This window comes from Ceratosolen solmsi, unplaced genomic scaffold (genome assembly GCF_000503995.2).
Source record: "Ceratosolen solmsi marchali unplaced genomic scaffold, CerSol_1.0 scaffold6, whole genome shotgun sequence".
NCBI classification, from domain to species: domain Eukaryota; kingdom Metazoa; phylum Arthropoda; class Insecta; order Hymenoptera; family Agaonidae; genus Ceratosolen; species Ceratosolen solmsi.
The window spans coordinates 16,141,248-16,163,523 of record NW_011948414.1 but is presented as its reverse complement, the minus strand read 5'-3'; the positions used below and the strand labels follow the sequence as shown (position 1 = coordinate 16,163,523).

The 22,276-nt window shown below is 28.1% G+C and overlaps 1 protein-coding gene across 2 annotated transcripts in view; it reads left to right on the top strand.

Annotated features, from left to right (window-relative positions):
• The window catches only part of LOC105368282 (uncharacterized), a 24,864-nt gene extending 2,839 nt beyond the window's left edge, over positions 1-22,025 (top strand). Inside the window, exons 2-8 of one of the 2 annotated variants that reach the window (XM_011507268.1) lie at positions 800-903; positions 3,271-3,447; positions 3,563-3,745; positions 6,100-6,276; positions 19,849-20,058; positions 21,564-21,648; positions 21,746-22,025. In XM_011507268.1, the coding sequence (XP_011505570.1) occupies positions 800-903; positions 3,271-3,447; positions 3,563-3,745; positions 6,100-6,276; positions 19,849-20,058; positions 21,564-21,648; positions 21,746-21,836 (1,027 nt within the window). In that variant the 3' untranslated portion in view covers positions 21,837-22,025. Of the gene's footprint in view, positions 1-799; positions 904-3,270; positions 3,448-3,562; positions 3,746-6,093; positions 6,277-19,848; positions 20,059-21,563; positions 21,649-21,745 lie in introns of both variants that reach the window. The other variant, XM_011507267.1, reaches the window with a different exon arrangement.
• Positions 22,026-22,276: the final 251 nt, after the last annotated feature.

Genomic DNA, 22,276 nt, shown 5'->3' with positions numbered 1-22,276 from the left:
TACCCGTGCACATTCACGTATACAACATTACGTAATTGCGCGCGCTCGTGCGCACAACAGTCATGGAAATACGAGCGCGTTGCACTCATCCTCATACGATCCTTTGAGTTCACCCCTCAGCGGATAATATCCTCGCGTCGAGAGTGCCCGAAAACCAATTCGTGCGGCATGTACTGCAAGATGAATATAAGGGATATGGGAGGAGAGAGAGAGAGAGAGAGAGAGAGGAGCTTAGGAACAACTAGTTTTCAGTTTATACTTTGAAAGAAGCGCTTTGACAGCTCGAATGGCATGTTCGGATTTCAGTTTATATTATTAGTATTATTAGTAAACATCTATCTTTAATTATTAAATGTTGTAAAACGTGTAAATGCATTTGTTACATTGGTTTTGAGATTTCTTATCGGAAATGGATTAAACTACCTTTAGATGATCTACAGTCATTCATTCTTATCTTAGGCTATTTGATTCGACGTTTAACGAGTAGAGAATGTATCGAGTGTATATTGAACATGTAGTTTTATAAATTTGTTATTTTGTTCGATCGTCATCGAAAGATATTCCTTATTCCCAATCTTATTTACGAAAGCTTAAAATCATATCTATTTACTTAATAATAACATGTAGGTGTTAATTAAAAATAAAATAAAAAAAAATTCTATTGATCAGTAATTATGTCTGAGCTTAAACTCTGTTATATGGATATTCATTTTTCAATTCGCTCAGCAAAATGCTTATTACAACGTCTTAATAATAAATAATTTATTTAAACTTATATCCGTTTTAATTTTTCTTTTAGATGCTCGGGACATCACCATTGTCAATATAAGGTCATGTCCGATCATCCGGAAGCGCTATTCTGGATTCCTGCAAATATTCGAATAAAATACGCTTGCATACCAGGTTCGTTTCCTACATCCACGCCTGCACTTTATTTCAAAACTTAATCATAAATTTATAACTCTCTCTCATAACTCTTTAAAATAAACAATTGACAATAGTAAATAAAAAATTGTTTTTCCTATATAATTTTATTAATGTATAAATTGTATAGACATGGTGAAGATGTTTATTGCGATAGATCTATTTTGCTATAAGGCTTACAGGTGTAAAAAAAAACATTGTAGGAATATATTTGAAAAATTTAGATTTGTTACAAATGCCTAAAAAATATTTGCCCCCCTAACGTCTCAATCATCTCTATAACTGATTTTTCAAAAATTAAATGAAACCATCGAGCTTCAAATTGTTCGAAAGGAAGGCAAATAAAACATTATTAGAGGGAACACGGGATGGCAAATACATTAAATCGCACCTCTTTTTTTTTCCTTATACTTGTAAAAATTCTATTCAAAATAGTACATACAATATTTGGAAAACAATAACGTTTTACAAATTAAAAACCAAGCAATACTATTGACACTTCTATTCATTGATTATGCACTTTCTATTTAAATGACAAAGATTAAGCACGAAAATATCGAAAAATCTTTTTTAAACAATCAATAGCAGATTATTGTAAGGATAATTAAATTAGTATTTATATTGATTCTTTGTAATTCATTCTTTTTACATACATATATTTTTAATTTTAGTTCGAATCGTCACGTATATCGCTTTTTTAATTTGGTTGGTTAAACGAGACCGATTCGCCCTACTTTTAACACTTACGCAAGCTCTGTTCTCTATGAAATCTGTGCGATCAAAAATCAACCCCGGATTTTGACCAATTCCATACACGTTTACTACACACATATAAAAATGGAAAGTAATGCGAATGGTTTCGGAAAGTGGAGCAAGGACAGCAGTTTGATCCCCATTTTCATTCATTTCATGATGAACATCGCTGTTACTTTTATGGCTTTCTTTTCCCGCTAAGCATTTGTCGAAACAGATGCAACGAGAGAGAGAGAGAGAGAGAGAGAGAGAGAGGCGAATCGACTACAATTTTAATCGTTTCTACAAATATTTCTATTGACTGGTCTACGAGCGGAAGGGGGAGTGGGGTGGACTGGCAATAGCATCATTTCATAGATGCTGCAAGAAATGGAAAAGCGTTTATAGCTTTTGGTAAACGTACGTGATGGTCAATCTAGAGCTCTAACACGAATTGACCGTAAAGCTTTCTCTCTCTCTCTCTCTCTCTCTCTCTCTCTCTATCTATCTATCTATCTGTCTTACTCTTGTATTCTATTTATCCTTCTTTGTCCAATCAGGGCAGAGACGTACAAGTTTTGTCAAATTCAATAAACGAAATACAATTGCTAGAATTTCTTCAGATTTTGAATTAGTCATCGTGGGATAAAATTCTCTGCGAGTTTTCCATTTCAATTCCTCACGAAATGAGGGGAAATATATATATATATATCCATCAAATTTTCAAATTTTTTCTATAAATATTTATTATTTTTAATATACTGGAAAGTTGCCTTATATTAGATAAATCTTTTCTTTCATTATTATTAATTTTTCTTATTAATCATTATTTATGTATTATGATTTCTTATTTATTATATATTCGTTATTGCATGATTTTCTTTATCCCTTGAATTAATTTTAAAATAGTTAATTCATTTACATAATAGTAATAATTATAAAAAATATTTGCAAAAAAGAAAATATATATTAATTAAAATCACAGTTATAACAATGTTCTACATTCATAAAAATATTATTATTAAATAGAATGATAGAATTACCAATTATTTCTGTACAATTATTAAATATAATAGAAAAATAAATTTCAAGTTCTATATTGTACTGATTAAGTTAAGGACATATATTTTAAAGTATTATAAAATTTTCTTTTAACTGATAATAAAAAAGAAAATAATAAAGTTATTCATCCGAAGTTTAACAATTCCATGCCAGTTTCAATAAAATTAATTTAAAAATCTCTCTAATACGGAAAAAAAAAGTTCTTATAATATATTATCGCTTTTTATTGCTTCAGATAAATTTTTTTTTCTTTTTTTTTTTTCTTTTTTTTTTGTAAAAGTTAGTTGAAACTGAATGAAATTTTTATTCCATAAACGTTAAAAATATTTCCCATGTATGAGCGAAATAAAGAGAAAAGCCTTTAAATAATGTCGTTATACTGTGAAAATACAATTGTACGCTATTTCAATAATAAAAATAACTTAAAATATTATTCGAGGTATCGCACTCGTGCGATAAATGACTAATTGCATGAGTAGTAGCATTTTATTAAATATCAAATAGTCATCAAAGATTTTAATCAAGGCAACACTGATAAATATCATTTTGCAGAGACATCGGTCTACAAATATTGTAACGCCGAAGTTAATGTTCCTAATAACGAAGGTGGCTATTTAAAATCGCCAGGATATCCCTTGTACTATCTCGGTGGAATTACGTGTGGTTGGACATTCAGGTCCATTCCAGGGCAGAGAATAGTCCTGACGTTTCACGATCTCAGTATTCGAGGTGAACCGAATGCATTATTTACTTAAAAACTTAAAATGACATCACTAAATTCTTAATAAAGAATTTTAAAATAAGGCCGTTAAAGCCATCTCTTAATCCATCTCATTGTTTATAGATCACGAAGCGGACGGAAGCTGCATCGACATTGTAAGGGTACGCGATGACGGAAATACCTTGTTCGAGTCATGCGGCACGGCAGCCGGTGTGAAAATAATATCAAATACGAATGTCGTTACACTAAATCTTGTGGCATCGGCAAGACTTTATCCGGCTCGAGGATTTTTCTTACAATATCAAGGTATAATCGAATACTTTATATGTTTGCGACGATTTGAGAAACCTTCGTCTATGGAAATGATGTGATTGTACAACTCCAGAGAATTGAAAATAATTTCTCAAACAAGCTCTACGTTATTAGTAATAGTAGTTTATTAGTAATAATTTTTTTTTTGATTTTTTTTTTTTGTCGTATGATTTTTACTTGAAACACAAATTTTCTTCAAAAGTATTCGAGTAGAATAGAATTTTTGGCTTTCCGTCTCAACGGTTTTATTTAATTTCCATCAGTCTAATTTTAAACTAAGAATTTTTCAGTTAACTCTTGTTTTTAATCCAAAAATAACAGCTGAGAACTAAAAATCACAGTTTTTATTTATATTACAATACAAATTTCTAATATAAAGTGAAAAAACAACTTTGTTTATAACTGAGAATTGTATTTACTTAATAGTCAAATGTAATATTATAATAGCCGTCACACATCTTAAATAATAATAATAATAATAATAATAGTAAATATAATAATCAGTATTGTAAGTACATATATACATAAGTATATTGAAATTTAATAGGCAATCATACGGGATATTAAAACGACTAATTATTAAAACTAGAATTAATCATAAATTCCAATGAACTTAATTTATGTAGTCGGGTGCGCTAATATGATATAATATTTATCGAATAAATTAAATTTAATGTGAAAAAGTATAAATTAAAATAAATAATATAATTAAAATTTTAATATTCGTATGAAATATAGGATAATCTGATTATGAAGCTTAAAGTCATTATTGCATATAAAGATAGTAGAAAATCGAAAATTAATATTTAATAATTAAATTAAAAATTAAAAATCCTCTCTTACATAATGACGAAAAGGATTTTTAGTTTAATTTTAGTTTGATAAGCATTAATAGAGAATATAATATTATTCATTCGGTTCGTATGATATAAGCATAAGGCTGTCCATTGTTTTGTTCATTGAATTATGAACATTTTATTACACATTGCAATTTTAATGCATACTTAAAAACACTATAGTATAGTATTGTTTTTCAACAAATCATTTGCATCGTATTGTAATGTGATGAAAGAAACAAATTTTGTTAATTTAATTTAAAATTACTTAATATTATAATTTTATTATATTATCAAGTTATTTATAATGAATGCGCTACTTATTGATTATACTGTCAATTAAATGAAAGAATTAAATAAAGAATTAAATAAAGAATTACATGATATTAAATTAAAAATTGGAAGGGTATTTTTTTTTACTATATAAAATAAAATTTTTTAATCTTTAATTTGGTGTTATATAATGTTAAAAAAAAAAGAAAGAAAACTTTGCATTATAATGTTTTTCATTCAAATTGTTTGATCTCGGATCGATAGGTATTATCAACAAAGTAGAACTCTAAATTACCGACTGCCAATTATTAATACATATAATTTGATTATTGATATTAACAATTAATAAGCAATTGAACAACTATGTCATTTTCTAATATTGTTATTTTAAAATTAAATTTTTAGAAATTAGAAACGCTGAAAAAGTTTATATTGTAGAAAAGCTTGGATGCCCTGTTATTGTATTATAAGTTGCATAAATTTTTATTAATTTATTTAATTTGTTAGGTAGGCCATTTACAAGATACGTTAATGATTTAATTTCAATTTCATAAATATTAATGTACTTTATTTTATTTATTTTTAACAGTTATTATTAATACAAAACTGCAACAATATTAATTAATACAATATATAATACAAAAAAATTATATTATGCTTAATCGAATAAGATGTTAATTAAAAATTTTATATACTCAGGATATAAATTTTCGATGAAATTTTAAACAATCATATTGCAACTTACAATAAATGACCTATATTATACAATTTGTAATATTAATGAACAGATTTTACTATTCAATTATTAATAATGATTTCTTTTTTTTTTTTTTTTTTGAGATAAATATTATTTATAATAATATTATTAGTGTATTATAAATTGTCATGATCGATATTTATATTGCTATCTATATTAATATCTGAAATAAAGTAAGAAATAATTGAAGAAGTTTAGTACAAAAGGTCGTAACATCTTCAAATTCACAATATATATATATATATATATATATATGAAGACACATAGTCTTGAAAAACCGTTTGATCGTATTTTCATGTAAAATATGAGCAAATTGATTTTATTTTAGTTTGCAATTAAATAATGCTATGTGGGTCTTGACTTATGAGAGTAACTATATGCTACAAGCCATGGCGCAATTAACAGTTAAGCTGAAGTTTCGTATCGAAGCGAAGATTAGGAAAGTGCGATTGTCGGTAATAAGCACTGTTACGCAGTTTTAGGGTGTCCCAATGTGATAGCCCCCCCAGGCAGTTACGTATCAAATGGCACCCTGGAAACGAGGACGTTCCTCTGTAGAGCCGGTACATTGTTCCCGGATACCAGACAAAGGACACGTACGGTTCATTGTGCAGGTGGTCAATGGATAGAAAATATTCCCAATTTGCCAGCTTGCGTCCGTAAGTTTCAATTGTACTATTATTTATCATTTGGAAAGAGCTCTGCACAACTGCTGGCTCTTTTCCTTTCGTTATTTTTAAATTTTAATATGCATTAACGCACTCTTGGATTCTTGGCAAAATAAAATCTTCAAGATCCATCAATCATAACATTTACCTTGATCAACAACATCTTCCCGTAGGGCATTCATGGCCAATAACAAATTTTCAATTAAGCCCTCTCGATAAGGCTTTATTTATTGTTTATCAGGTATTTGATTTAAAAAAATTTTTCCTATTATTATATTTATATTTTATACTTTCATTTGAAATATTTTAATAAGGATAGTTTATTTTTTCTTTTTCTTTTTTTGCAATACTTCTTGATTACAGAAAACATTTATCTATTTACAACGATGAAACGAATTGTTTACATTAAATTTTATAAACGATTACGTATATAAGTTAAGTAAAAATAAATCAATATGTAATTGCAAAAAAAAAAAACTGTAGTTGTAGTTTTTTTTTTTTTTTTTTTTTAATGTAATAATATTATTTTATTGCTCGTCGTTCTGTTAATTAAAAAAAAAATTAAATGCACTTAATATTGGTGATAATATTTAATTTGAAAGTATACGTTGATAATGTGAAGGAAACGAAGATCCTACGTTCTCCTAAGACAATATTAAAAGAACGATTTCATATTTTATAATCCTCGATCGGATATTACACTTATGCGTATCAATTATTTATTATATACATTGATTGAAAAAATAGATTTAATTAAGCGATTACAGACAAATCTTTACACTATTTGTTAAGAATGATCGATACGCTGTCTTAATGGCGTTAGATTAAAATAATAGAACCTTGGCGAGGAATCGCTAGATTTTTTCAATTATATAATTGAATGAAGTACCCATAAATTTTATGATTAATTTATAAAAACATCAATTAACTCTCAGAAGGCGGTAATACTTTATTGTTATATTAATACTTCATATTTATCATGTGTGTGTGTGTGTGTGTGTGTGTGTGTGTGTGTGTGTGTGTGTGTGTGTGTGTGTGTATAAGAGAAAAATTTATATTACTCATAGCTACATAATTCCAAGTCAATCTAAATACGTATAACATGATAATAGATTTAAAACTCTTAAGACAAATTATATTTCATATTTATTGTGAAATGTTTCAAGGCATATATACGAAATTTGTTCATCAACGCAGTATCGTAAATTATAATCGCGCGCTCCACTAAAAGCTACTTAAAATCGTCATGTTTATAAAAACAAGGCAAAATACTGTAGAGAATGTTCCTCAAATAAAAAGGCACTTAAGAATTAATGCGTTTCTTTAACTGCACAACTGGCGAGGCAAAGGAAGCGATATTCTGCTAGAAATCGCACGGCAAGAGCCGCAGAGAATTTAAAGAAGAAAAAGAAGGAAGAGTAAAAGAGAAGATGAGCACGTTGCTCCGAGTGCATTTTGTATTTCCGAATACTTGACTGATCGGGCATTTATGTGCACCAGTCCTGTGACTCCCTTATGTAACGGCACACGTTTTAAATATTTCCTAAAATCACAATTAAACCCCAACTCTACATAATGTGAAATTTTATAGTAATATAAAACGGCATAAATAAATTTTTATATCATATTTATAAGACGCTTAATGCTGCATTTATACGGTTTGCATGAATAGAGCGTATTTATATATATATATATATATAAATATATGGCTAAAATATAAATTTTTCTTGGTTATCGCATGGATAATATAAGATGGGAGATATCTTATTCGGATAATTGTTGTTATAACGTACGAATATTAATTACGAAGTTAGCTACTCCCCAGGTTCGTTTTGTGAAAGCCAACTTTGCCTGCAGTATCAACACCCAAGTATCAAGTCATTTATGCACCACAGTGCTAAAACCCATACGTGTCTCTGTAGCGTTGCATTGATATTTCATATTGAAAATAATCATTATCGAAATTTTTATTGGACATATTGGACTTATTGGAGAGCGCTTTGGAAAATTATTCTTCAGCTTTGTATTGGTCGCATTGAATATTAAGGGCCGTTATCTCATGTTCTTCGATAAAGCCCAAAGTTTTCAAGGTCAATGTCAATAATTACTTATAGATAACAATAAAAATTATGATATAGTTTAAACATTGACTGATTACATCTATCAGCTTTTAAACGTTATCTCACCTAAATGCATCGTATGTCGATATTATAAATTAATTATTGTCACGAAAAAAGAAAAGAAAAAGAATAAAAGAAAGAAACAACAATAACAAATTCGCATATAAGTTGTATGGCCGTTGTCGTTAAGCTATGGTTGGAAATAAACAAATTTCTCTTCCCTATTAATAACCTTTAGGTACATATTTAACGCAGCGATTTCAGTGTGAGTAAGTGACGCGAATGAAGTACACATCGTTGTGAAATACTTGTGCTCGCATACTGATGCATATAAATTATGATCGATAACCGTGAGCCGAAGGATAATAATAAGCAAGCAATAATGGGGCTCTTTGCGTTAGAAAATTATATTTAGCTTTAGTCAGGGCGATCCCATCGGAACTACTAAAACGATTATAACAAAATCCACCGTAAAAAGACCCTCGGAGTCGCTCCAGCTGTTCTCCGTCGGATCTCATAATACGGGGAATCACCAGCCTCGGGAAGGGTGCATCGAGCACCACCCGACTCCTCGTACGCGCACACGCCCTTCCTCCTGGCCGAGCGACTCCCGAGTCTCATCGACTCGCCGCTCTCCTCGTACGCGCCAAGGCGCCTGCGCTCGATAAGGTCGAGATAGGGTCGGCTTCTTCTAGCTCCGGCGCTAGCAGCGGGCCGTGAGCCGGGAAAGCGAGGGGTGCCGGGAGCGCGGCGTACGCCTCTGCTCGACGTCGAAGCGGAGGCGGTCAGGCGGGTTGAGCGCTCGGGCGAAGGGGCGAAGGAGAGGCGAGGAAGCAGCCGCGAACGTCAGACGGTGGCGCGGCCCCAGTCGTGCGCTGGGGCAGGAAGCACAGAGCCACGCGAGTATCGTACTCGGGAGCAGTGGCAGCAACAGCAGCAACAGCAGCAACAGCAGCAACAGCAGCAACAGCAGCAACAGCAGCAACAGCAGCAACAGCAGCAACAGCAGCAGCAGCAACAGCGCAGCAACAGCAGCAACAGCAGCAGCAGCAGCAGCAACAGCAACAACAGCAGCAGTAGCGGCGACGGCGCCTAGGAGAGGTCAGTGATCGGCAGGTCGCGCATCCTGGTGCGAATCCCGCTCCAAGGTGGCTATCGATTTTCCGGACAGGGCTCCTCGGGCCAATTTGGGAAGTTTGCGCATCGGGAAACTATGGGGCTTCCGTTGGTCGAGGGGCAGTGCTTCGCCACGGAACGACCCGAGGCCTGTGCTTAGCCGCACGCAATTACCTTCCCGAGCGACTGTACATGTTGGAATTTGAATAGCCGAAGAGCGCGGCCCGTCGCTCCTTCTCCGTGAAAACATCCCGCACTTGACTTTTGCCTGGCTACTCGTCGCAATAGATTGCGTTTTTTGGAGAGTTATCGCTTGTTCGCCTTTATCGCGACCGATGATATGTAGACTTGGATACGTACCCAATCTTCTCACTCTAACTCGGGCCTGATAACGAAATTTCGAATTCAGTATAATAATATGTGTGATGCGGCGGAACACCATTACGACCGATAATTCAATTCAATTTCAGTTTCTTATTTAGCGAAACTCATCAATCAAGTATTTATATTCTTCTTCTTCTTCTTTGTCCTTTCCATTAAGAGCATTCGACATTGTCTTGCTTACTTTCACATTCACTTTTATTAATCAATCCCAATTCCACGATACGACATTACTTTCATAATTGCATTGTTTATATTGCTCGATTCGTCGTATTGATACTTATTGCATTAATAATAATTGACAGCATTGCAGATTATTAATTATTATCCTCACACTACATAACATAAATACGATATTTATCTAGGATTATTTTTGGAATCGTAAGAATTTGTACTCCTCGTCTTTCTCAATTCTCGTTCTACGCATTCCACGCCCTATATTTCCCTAGAAAAACATCGCCCTATTATGTCTCGTGAGGTGAATTCCCCTCGTAAAACTTCTTATACTCCTTTTGTGACAATTATTACTTTATGTTTAATAGATTAATTCGCTTGAACTTTGAGAACAATACGATTGAATGTAAATTTATGTACGCGATCTTTTATTAAATTAGATACTTTTATTGCTTGATATTTCTCAAAGTAACAAAAACTTATATTATCTTGTCGACTTCTTTTACTCATGCTTCAAGCGTTTTTATTTTTTTTTTATTTTTTTTTTTTTAATAAATTTCATATATTTTTAGCTGCTTGTCATTATAAATTTATCCGACTTTGTTACCTGAATTTAACGCGCCCATAAATCATATATTATACAAATAAAATATATTACGCCACAAGGAACAGGCATTTAGCTATTTATTTTCAAATAAATTATCGATTCATTGACCATTAATTATAAATAATACCATATAGATATAAATTGAATTTTACACTCTATTCTTAACTAATCAAAATATTCTTATCCGCCTTACGTTAAACTAATTATAACGTAATATATTAAATAATACTTGAAAAAATATATTACTATAAAAAGTTATGATTACATTGATCGATCAGAATGTGTCGAAAAATTACGTAAATTACGTAAATTACGCAAATAAAGAGACCAAGTAGGAAACAAATGATTGGTACTACTTATGGTGTCTCCCATGTAGTAATAAAATGTGAATAATTTTGATTGTTTTATAGAATATATTTGTTCATCTATGCACGTGAACAATTGTACATTGTAACACAGAACGACAAAATCAACACACACCTCTATTGCAAATTATTTGGAAATAAATTTTTAGAAGAGTAAAGTTATAAATATATTTTTACTAAACTTTCATACAAAGAGACAGTTAAGCGGCAGAAACACGATGATTCAAACATAAAATATTTACTAGTAACATACATGTGTTGATGCAGAAAATATTGATGTTCATTCGCATAATCAAAATATTTCTTTTTAAATGACATATGATAACAGTAAAAAACGCTGAAATAATATAATAAATACTTCAATTTTCATGTAATTTTCTTTTTCGTTTGTCCGCAATAAATCGAGCTGGAATTCCCATTATAAAATTATAATATCAGAAACATCAAGAGACAGGAATTTAACAAGTTACGACAAAATATTTATCACAATAGTTTTAATTTTTTTTTTTTATTTCTCTGATAACATTATTACAATATACTTTGTATCTCAAATATTTGGGTGTATGAAAAAAAAAAAAAAAGAAAAAAGAAAAGAAAAAAAAAGAGATTAAAAAAAAAATCGAAACTTAAAATCATGCATATATTATTTCGACAAACTATAAATAAATTTTTGGAATCCGGCGAATGGCTTTCATCAATGAGAATTTGTAGAATAGCAGAAACTTGAATTTGGCAGTCATTAAATATTAACGAAATTTTAAGAATTTCAATAAAAAATATCTGACACGTTAAATGATATAATAAATTATCTATTGTTGATGTAATAAAGAAGATGATAAATTTCTAACTACAAGTATATAATTCTTGTAATTATTTCAAAGCTTTTTTTTTTTTTTTTTGTAAAACAAAAGGATGATTGTGCATTAATGGTAAAGATTTTTACAACTATGAAGCGACAAATAATAGTGAATAATGACTATCAAATATTGATTTGAGGCAATAAATAGTTGATTAATTTTAAACATTTAAATACTTCGTTTAAAGCTTTTGTAATTTATATATAAAAATTTTTAAATTTTAATTTTTAAAAAATAATGCATGAATGCTTTGAATTTTTCATCTATGCGTGCACTTACAAACAATTACATTCGTGTAAAATTCAATATGGAATCCAATTAGCGATAAGTTTCGAAATATTTGTATTTCTGTCAATGCAATGATATATCAAATAAATGATTTTTATACGAAAACAAGCAAAATTCTACTTTAATATTGCTTATAATGAATGCTATGAGGTTGGCAAGAGTTGTTGATATTGCAAACACCGGATCACACTTGCAACCCATTAACATTGTTATTCGTCATAGCACTCTGTAAAATAAACGCGCAAACACACTCGATAATGTGACGTCCGTTACACGCTTATGGATTTTGCAAGTCCAATGTTCAAAATCTCGTGTTCCGATTAGTTTATCTGCGGAACGTAATGAAACGTGATTATAATGGCTAAAAGATCTTAAGTCATGTGTATTTGAGGCCTGATAATTTAGAAAAGACCGTCGTCCGACGTGCTTATCGATCACTGGCTATCGGTATAAAAACGTTAATGTAGTTAAAACCTTCCCTATAGTCGGCGCACTCCTCCCCCGCCCCCTCTTCTGCTACTAACCCACAACTGTCAAATAATGCTAATCCTTTTTCCCACCTCCCCCGCCCTATTAGCTCCAATCGCGAACTCACAATTGTATTACAAGCATCTCCATTACTTGCACTTTTTATTTCCATCCTCGTATATTCTGCATTTCTCACTCTCACTCTCTCTCTCTCTCTCTCTCTCTCTCTCTCTCATTCGTGCGATTATTTTTCTATTGTCTTCGTAATTTCATTGGAACAGCTTGCAACGTTAATTACAGTCTCAAGATTCTTTCTTTCTAAAATTATACTACGTATATTTATTTTGTTTAATTATGAGAAAGACTATAAATTTTGCTGGCAATATGGCCACATACTCAAGCGTAAATTTACGAGAGAAAAAAGAACAAAAAATACTCAAAATATTAGTTTAATAAAATATTGCTTCAGCACACATTGCCTTAGATTTTAATCGTCATGATGCTTCGTCAGTAATGTTTTTATAAAATTATATGCATAATGCATAATTCTAATGTTTCATCAGCATTCGACGAATTGTATTTTCTTAGAACATTTACGAATTGTAATTAAATTAAAATTTATACAGATATTCTAAAGAAATTCGTATTCAAAAAGTATTTCTCCAAATAATATTCTTGTTCGTTTTATGTTTAATCGTGTTATTAATTTTATTATTGCTTATATGTGCTAACGATCTATTATATTGTGCTAATAATATTATAAAGAAAAAATTGGATAACTTTATTACTAGGCACTCGATAAAAAAAAAAAAAAAAAAAAAAAAAAAAGAAAAAAAGCTAATATTTACAGATAGCGTAAAAGCAATTCATATTTGTCAGTAAAAGGTGTTTGTTGTCAAAACGTATTAATATACTATTTTACCTTAAATTGTATTTTACACAACAATGTGTATTGTACACAACGAAACAATTCCGTGTAGATGTACAATTTTCAAATAATATTTACCCAATGTTTATTTGCTATGTTGATATTTTTATTTGCAATGTTTTATATTGAGGATAAAGAAATAATTCCTTGAGAAATCATTGGCATGTGTGTTTACATATCTCATTACTTCTAAACAATCAAATAAACTATATTAATTACTTGAGAGACTTGTTAGAATTAATTATGTAATGTGATTTTAAAATAAAATACATTAAAATATACTATTTATTAAAATCTAAAATGATAAATGATAATAGTAATATCGAGAGAAAAAAAATACATAGATCTTCCAGTAAATAGTATAATAAAAAGTGCGGATTAAAAATATTTGTTATCGTTAATTAACGTTTTATCGTTAAAGGATAATTATTGTTATCATTAAAATAATAAGAAATGGTCTATAAATTGTTGAATTATAATAATTTTGTTTGACTTGAAAGTTTAAAAAATTATCTATTATTAATTCATAATGTTTAATCGTTATCATTTTATTACATTTAATTGTCAAAATGCGGAATTTGCTGGCAATTTAACGTAATATTTATAATTTACTATATTGTTGCATATTATTTATGTATTACTTACAACATGTATGTAACGTATAATATTATATTGCAAACTTTGAATAAGAACGATTTATTTATTTTTTTATTGTAATGGTTTGGTGGCTTTAATTGAGATTCACTCGGCAATTTGTTTTATTAACTCTTATGATAAGATTGATTTACGTCTATCGGTGTATAAAGTTAATGCCTACAAATAACAAATATTTTAAAAGAGGCAAACACAAAGTGGCTATGTTCAAGTACATCTGTGCTGGAAGAGCAAATTTGTAAGAATAAACTAACTTGCAATTGCCTTGAAAATATTGCTTTTACCAACTTTGTTTAATTTTCGACAAACTTTCACTTTCATGCGGATCTTAATAAAGCTTAAAAAGTAAAAAATTAAGAGTCTATAGTTAGATTAATGATGTCGCTTTAATCTTTGTATCGTATGCAATTTTTATCTAAAAAAAAGACTTGAACACGTTAAATGTTAATTTACAAATTAATATTAAATTATTGATATAAGTGCAATATGATTATAAATAAAAACAAAAGATAAATATTGGGACTCTCGGTCATTATATTAATGTATTAATTATTGTTTTGAATAAATATGAGAAAATTAAGTTTTTCTTTTTAGAGAGCAGTTGTGTTATAGCAAATGTGAAATAATTATTAGTTTTATCAATGTGCTCCATACTTGTATTCTTAATAATTTTGATCAGTAATTTACTGATAGTTTGCTTTTATTACTTTTTAATAATAATGCTATCAAATTTTTTTTGATAAATCGTAGTTTGGAGTTATTTTAGTAAAATAGTAAAAATCGTAAAATACATATAAACAATATAATTATAATTATATAAAGAAAGTTTTTTACGTTATATATTTAATGTAACAAAAGATTTTTTCCAAAATTAGTTTTATATATCCTCTACTTGTTTTTTTTTTTTTTTAATCTTTAGTAAAATGAAATAAATATATGATATATGTCAGTTAATTCTATTGATTCTTAAATTAATGATTTTTTAAGCAACTAATTAAATATGTTTGCCAAATGGTCCCTTTCCGAATTTAGAAAAATTATCAGCATTAATATTGTTATTTTATTTTAAAGATAAATTTATTGACAATTTATTTAAAGAACGTTTGATAAAATAATATCTATTTTTAATATCTTATATTATATAAAATGCTACTTTGAACATAAACACACACTTTCTATTATTTTTTTTATTTTTTTTTTTTTTTTTGTTTTTTTTTTTGTTTATTACATGTATTGCGTTGCAAGCAATATTTATATAGAAAGTGAATATAAAATATAAATATTGATAAGTATTGCTACTCATCAAATATTTTAATTTTATATCCTTGACAATTACGATTTAAACTTATGAAGTTTGTTGTTTCATTGTAAAGTTTTTTTTTTCTTTTTATTAATTAGTGATTAATAGTGTTTCATAAATTAAAATACCATATTAAATTTACCATATTTTTAATATCTTTTGGTTTAAGATACTTTTACTAAATAATGCAAACTGTATTACTATTTAGCAATTATATCTTAACATTTGTTACTTCAACTTATTTATATTGAGACTTGTTCGGCGATATTTATACATAAATTAATATAATCTTTATTTATTTTCACAGAAAATTGATTTAAATATCATAAGATTCAATGAGATAATTTTGTAGCAATTTTTTTTTTAATCGGTACTATTTTCTACGGCTGTAGTTGCTTTTAATGTCGTACAATGAAATACAATGAAAAGATAAATTAAAGAAGAAAAAAAAAACATGGCACATAATATTTATTAACATAATAAATAAAAAATGATGTTATAAAAATCATATAAATGACATCACGTTATTAAAATGATGGATAATTATTCTCAATTGAATACAGTCCTATTAGTCATGTGATATTTTTCAATGGACCATAGTTATTTTTTCTACGTCATGCTGATATTAGTTAAGTGAGCTACTTCACGAGAGATAGTGTACTCAAGCCCTATAACTATAATATATCACAGAGATTTCTTTGAGAAAGGTATTTGATTTATTCTACATTTATATAAAATGAAATATTAAAATTCATATATAAAAGTAATTTTTTCTTCTTCTTTAACATTCGCGATTACTCTATTTGAATTATAATAATAATTCGTAATTTTAGCATTAAACATAGACTACCTAAATACCAATTATATATATTTATTTATCTATTATCGATATAAATTATATTATTATTATTATTTAGTATTAATACTGAAAGTCCAAAACAATGTTGTATTTCATGATGAAGATTTTGTGTTTTTGAGGTGAAAAGAATTTTATTAAACGCCCTTTTCGTATGTATAATTATGTAAATAAATGTAAATAAAAATCAATTATAATCAAGTATCATTATTAACGATTTATAATGTTACTTTGAATATTTATTTATTCGATAATGATTATTTGTGAGCGTTTAATTGAAAATTGATATAAATTTTAAAATTTATTACAATGCACATTGTTTAATTATGAAATTTCTCGAATGTGCCGCGCATTCATGCTAATTTAAATTTAACATAAAACAGATTATATATATATATATATATATATATATATATATATATATATATAATATAGTTTATGCTGAAAAGAAAATTAATTCATCACATTCGTAAAATTATGTTAATATTAATATTAAGAGAATATTTAAAGATTTAAAATGATTTTAATGTAGTTTTCAATATTTTTTTATGCATTATATGTTTGTCAATAATGTAGTTTCAAAAACTTTCATACCCCACATTGAAAGTAGCTATTTCCAACTGATTGGTCTTTCAATATAAATTAGTTGTATAAATAAATTAGTTAATCGAGTGTTGTTGGAGGTACTGTAGTAATACAATATCAAAACATTAATTTCAATATTAAGTGCCGTATTTTAAACAAATTCGCATGTATTATACGTAATTTGATTTGTTAAAAAGTGCCATAAAAAATATTTCAAAGGAAATCAAACCTCTTGTGCAATACAAATCTAATAATTTAATATTTTAACGAATGTGTCAAAGCCTCGATGAGGAGCAAAGAAACTTTTGCAAAAAACATAATTTTCATCTATTATACCGTTAAATATTATATTATAAATATTGTTACAAATATTTAAACGAATGTACTTTATTGAATTTGTATGATATTAACTAATTTTAAACTCTTCGTGATATAAAATTATGTTTTATTATTCCTTATCATATAACAGCAGCACCATTATAATTTATTATCTCCAATCTTATAGTATTTTATAAATAATACATATGATACGTCTCTTGTACAGTTAAACGTGTCCTATTTACGAGTTTGATCGTTTTAATATTTATAAGAACAGTATTAGCTGTGTATATTCTATGTCAACTACTAAATACTAAACTGGTTTAGGTAATTTTTTTTATTTTCTAATGTCATTTTGAATATCCTTCGTGTAGGTATTGCGCATCCGTGAGTTTCAATTTCATATTACAATTACAAGCGTTTCTACTATTGATTCCATTTGAGTGATTGGCCTCCAATGTGTATGAATTATGATTTTATAATAAAAATTATATACACCTCGTTTGTGTGCTGACATGCTGAGTAAATTTCTGCTAGTCTGACTAATTTGATGAGAACTCATTTCTATCATAATAATTTGACTGCCTCTTTGCGATGTAGAATCACCAGTGGAAACATCATTAATTTTTTAAGTAAAATCCTTAATTAATAATAGCAGTTGATTTGATCATGATTTTATTATTATAAATTTGATACTAACACTCCTGTAATTAAATTGGAAAATATATTTATAACGGAGATATTCTCAAAGATATTCTACAATCATAAAATAAAAGATCCGATGTTTAATAAACTAACGGCAGAGTAAATATAATATAAATATTTTATTTGCAAATTTCATATAAAAAGTTCATATAAACCTTTTATTTATCTGTGTAAAAATTTTATCAATTTTTTTTTTTTTTTAATTTAAAACTTTTATTTATTTACAATTTTGTAAAGTAACCTATTAAAAATATATGATATTCCAGGCGTAATTAATGTCAATAAACTTACTTTATTGTATCTTATATTCATTCCACGTCTGAAGATAAAAAAAAATCCATTATATCCAAGAATCTTACATTAAATTTTTTATCTAAGAAAAAATCATGTAATATGGAAAATTATTCGCTTAGCTTCAAGAAGATTGATTCGATGAAACTACCTCGCACATTAATTAAGAGCAGCAATTTTCAAAAATTACCACTTAATTCGAAAAACAGCAGATCCACTTTATTATTCTTTCTATTATTATATCCCCTATTTTTACCTATTTTTTTTTTTTATGGATTTTTATCACCTCTTCTGATTTTGAACTATTTTGAACAATTTCTCAGGATCGTAAGGTTTATCCCGGAAAAATAACAAAATGACGGTTTTCTCGATGACCTCATTTATTCCCAAGTCTCAGTAATAATCGCATTGGTCATGTATTTTCCACTTTCGATACTATTTAAATTAAAAATGAGCATATGTTTTAAATGTGTAAATCTATTGCCAAACGAACATTACAAATGTTTTTGTATAAAGTGGGAGTCGATAACTCTGTATGTACGTCAATGTCGTTCATCTGGGAATTAATATTATTATTAATTTATATTAATTAATATTAATAATATTCAACTGTTAGAAATTATTTTTCTTATGACTTATGCGACAATTATGTCATTGCAATACGTTTATTCAATCTCTCCTTTATTATCTGAATTCTATCATCTGTAATATTTGTCTTCGTCAGCATTTGATTTATTTTTATAAATACAAAATTTATATTGAATTTTTGTTTCATGCAAATAAATGTAATCAAAGTACAAAACAGTTGATATCTATTGATGATAGGTGGTAAGCATTAAATTTACGCGATTCTGTACGATGCATTAACATTATTATTTATTTGTAATCATTAATAACTATCGAATGATTAAATGCTTCTCGAGTCTTGCACGACGATTAAATAATAAATGATTCTATATTAATTTCACATTAACAATATTTAAGGGAAATCAATGAAGTTAAATATTAAGCGAAAAATCCATTGACATATTAAACATACTAAACACATTAACAACAACAGCAACAACAACAACAACAACAACAACAACAACAACAACAACAACAACAATAATAATAGCAACAACAAAAACAACAACAACAACAACAACAACAACGATAATAATAATATTGCGAATATTAATATCTAGTTGAATTTTATTCATTATATATTTAAGAAGTTCTCGTGTCAAAAATAAAAAGTACAATAATTCTTTAAACGTGTATGCGTTATACTATAATTTAGTATCCTTTAAGTAGAAATTCTGTCCTTCTCGGTTGTATCAACATCGGTCTACACATATAATAAGCACGTATTCATTACAGCTGGATAAAGCCGCACGAATTTTCCTTTACATTCCCCTCGTTTCCCGTATCTTACACTCAAGTATATTTCACGCATTAAACATATGGGCATAAATATTATATTTATGTTGAATAATTCTCATTAGGTAAGAAAAGTGGAATCGACGAACAATATTGATTATACTCGTCCTTATTGTTTGTTATCTCAGGTTCGTCGGACTCGATCGTGAATAACGAGACTGACAGCACGAAGAAAATCATCGGTTCGTTGGACGGTGGCATTAACCGGAGCTACGAGGGTATCCTGGGCCAGGAGACGAGGAGAGGTCGAGGACCCGTAGACAAAATAAAAATTATCAATTACAGCATCATGGAGCAGGCACAACCGGCCGTGATTAAGGACACGGATTATGTCGTTGGTCAGTCCTCTTTAGATTTATTTGCTTGTTTACAATGTTGGATTAATGCCGATACTATTCAAGTTTAATTTCATTTTAATTTATCACGGATTAATATTTAGTTTTATAACCTCGCATATTATGTATAATAATGAAATATAGATTATATAAGACTTATTGTCTAACAGAAATCAATTGTTTCGGTAATTCAATGATTCGTATTAAATAAAATTTTAAATTAATTATTTTTGATAATACTACTAATGAGATATAATAATGCCATTTGAAATAATTTTTAGTTAAAAATATTGACAAATTGTTTTAGCATTATTGCATAAGACCGTGAAAGCTCGTAATGGTGTTTGCTTCATTTTGCATTTTATAAATTTCATTTAATTTATACATTTTTTTATGATATTTGCACAACTGTAATTTAACATTTTTCTTGTAATTATCAAATGTGTCACTAATAATTTACATTTCAATTTATTATATTTACGGCCAGTCATTGAATATAAATTTAAACTAAAACTTTCATTTAATAATGTAAAAGCCAATTGTAAATATTAACATAATTCATTTAAATTTTGTATAAATGTACTCAAAATATGTAACTCATGGTTAAGAAACTTGACTTGTACTTGTATATTCGAAAGGCTGAATAACAAAAAAGTAAATTTACAAAATAAATTTTTATCATTAGTTAATTACAAGTATTTAAATACATTATTAATAAGTATTGTTCGTTTGAAATATTAATAAAAGCTGAATTAGAATAATCAATTTTTGATTATTACTGACAAGTAAACTGTATGGATTTAATAATAATTTGAAAAATTATGTTCATATTTTTTTAAAAAGTTTACGATGCATTAAGATTATTGAAGAACTTTTTAAGGCAAATAATTATTCTTATTTAAGAACTTATTACAATAATGAAAACTTATATTTTTCATTACCAATAGAAAAACTATTTTGTACGCATTTACTAAACTATTGCTTATTTTATACGAATGTATATTTATATTTATCCTTATATTTATTCTTATAGAGAAAAATGAAAGATATCTCATCTTTTCATTACTAAGCATCGCATTAATCGCATCATATAACTATTTTAAATATATATATATATATATATATATATATATATATAAATCAACGCTTAATATTAAAATACTATGTAATTAAATAAAAAAAAAGGCGTAATTTCTCACGATGAATACAAAAATAACACAAGACACGCAGGACTTTTTGAAGTGAAGATGTTAAGAAAGAAATAGCTAGAAAAATAGGAAATTGTTTGAAACGTTATAAACGTTATCGTTTCACCATCGATATTTGTTACCCGTAACATATGTCAATGTAATTAATCGCTTTTCCATTATCTTTAGAATAAAAATGTAAAATCTATTCGCCTGTTGAGTAACATGTATTTTAAGCATACGTATGAAAATTTTTTTTATTCTATATATATTAGTACTCAAGTAATAATACAAGTAACCTCTTGTCACTTTGAATTTCAGATGTAATTTTGCCAACGATCCTCATTGCATTGCTATTTGTTGGTAATGCTGTCATTGTATATATAATTTTTCAATATAGAAAAAGGTGAATATACATTTTTATTAACCTAAATAATAATAAAATATATTAGCGCTATTTTCTAATTGTTTTATTAATTATGTTCTTTGTTTTCTTTGAATAGGAATGTAGAAAATCATTTTAGAAAAACAACGGATACGCAAGGAGAGGAAATTGTATTGAGTGCGACAAGAAATGGAGATCCTCAAGTTTAATTGTACTTTTCTTAAAAGAAAAAGAAAAAATTCAGATTATATGAAATGCATGAATCTATTGTTATAAAAGGCCTAACCGTTGAAAAGGATGCATTTACGTACCGACAACTTTATTGCTACCAACGATTACATTATTTCTTGTAATTCTAAAGAAATAAATGCATTGCTGTTAAAGCATTTGATAATGAATGCCCTGTGAAGTATTATGCTCTTAATAGGAATAGTTTTTCTTATGTTTTTAAATACTTCGAAATAAATTTGTAACATGTAAATTTCTACCGAAAAATTATCAAATAAATGTGCACGTTTCAATTGTCAAATCAATTAATGTGCCTAATACAATTTTACAAATTACAATCTTATGACAATGTATTGTACAAAAGTATAGACAAATACATTGCGTAAACACACGCGCATACACGTACACTCACGCCCGCTTA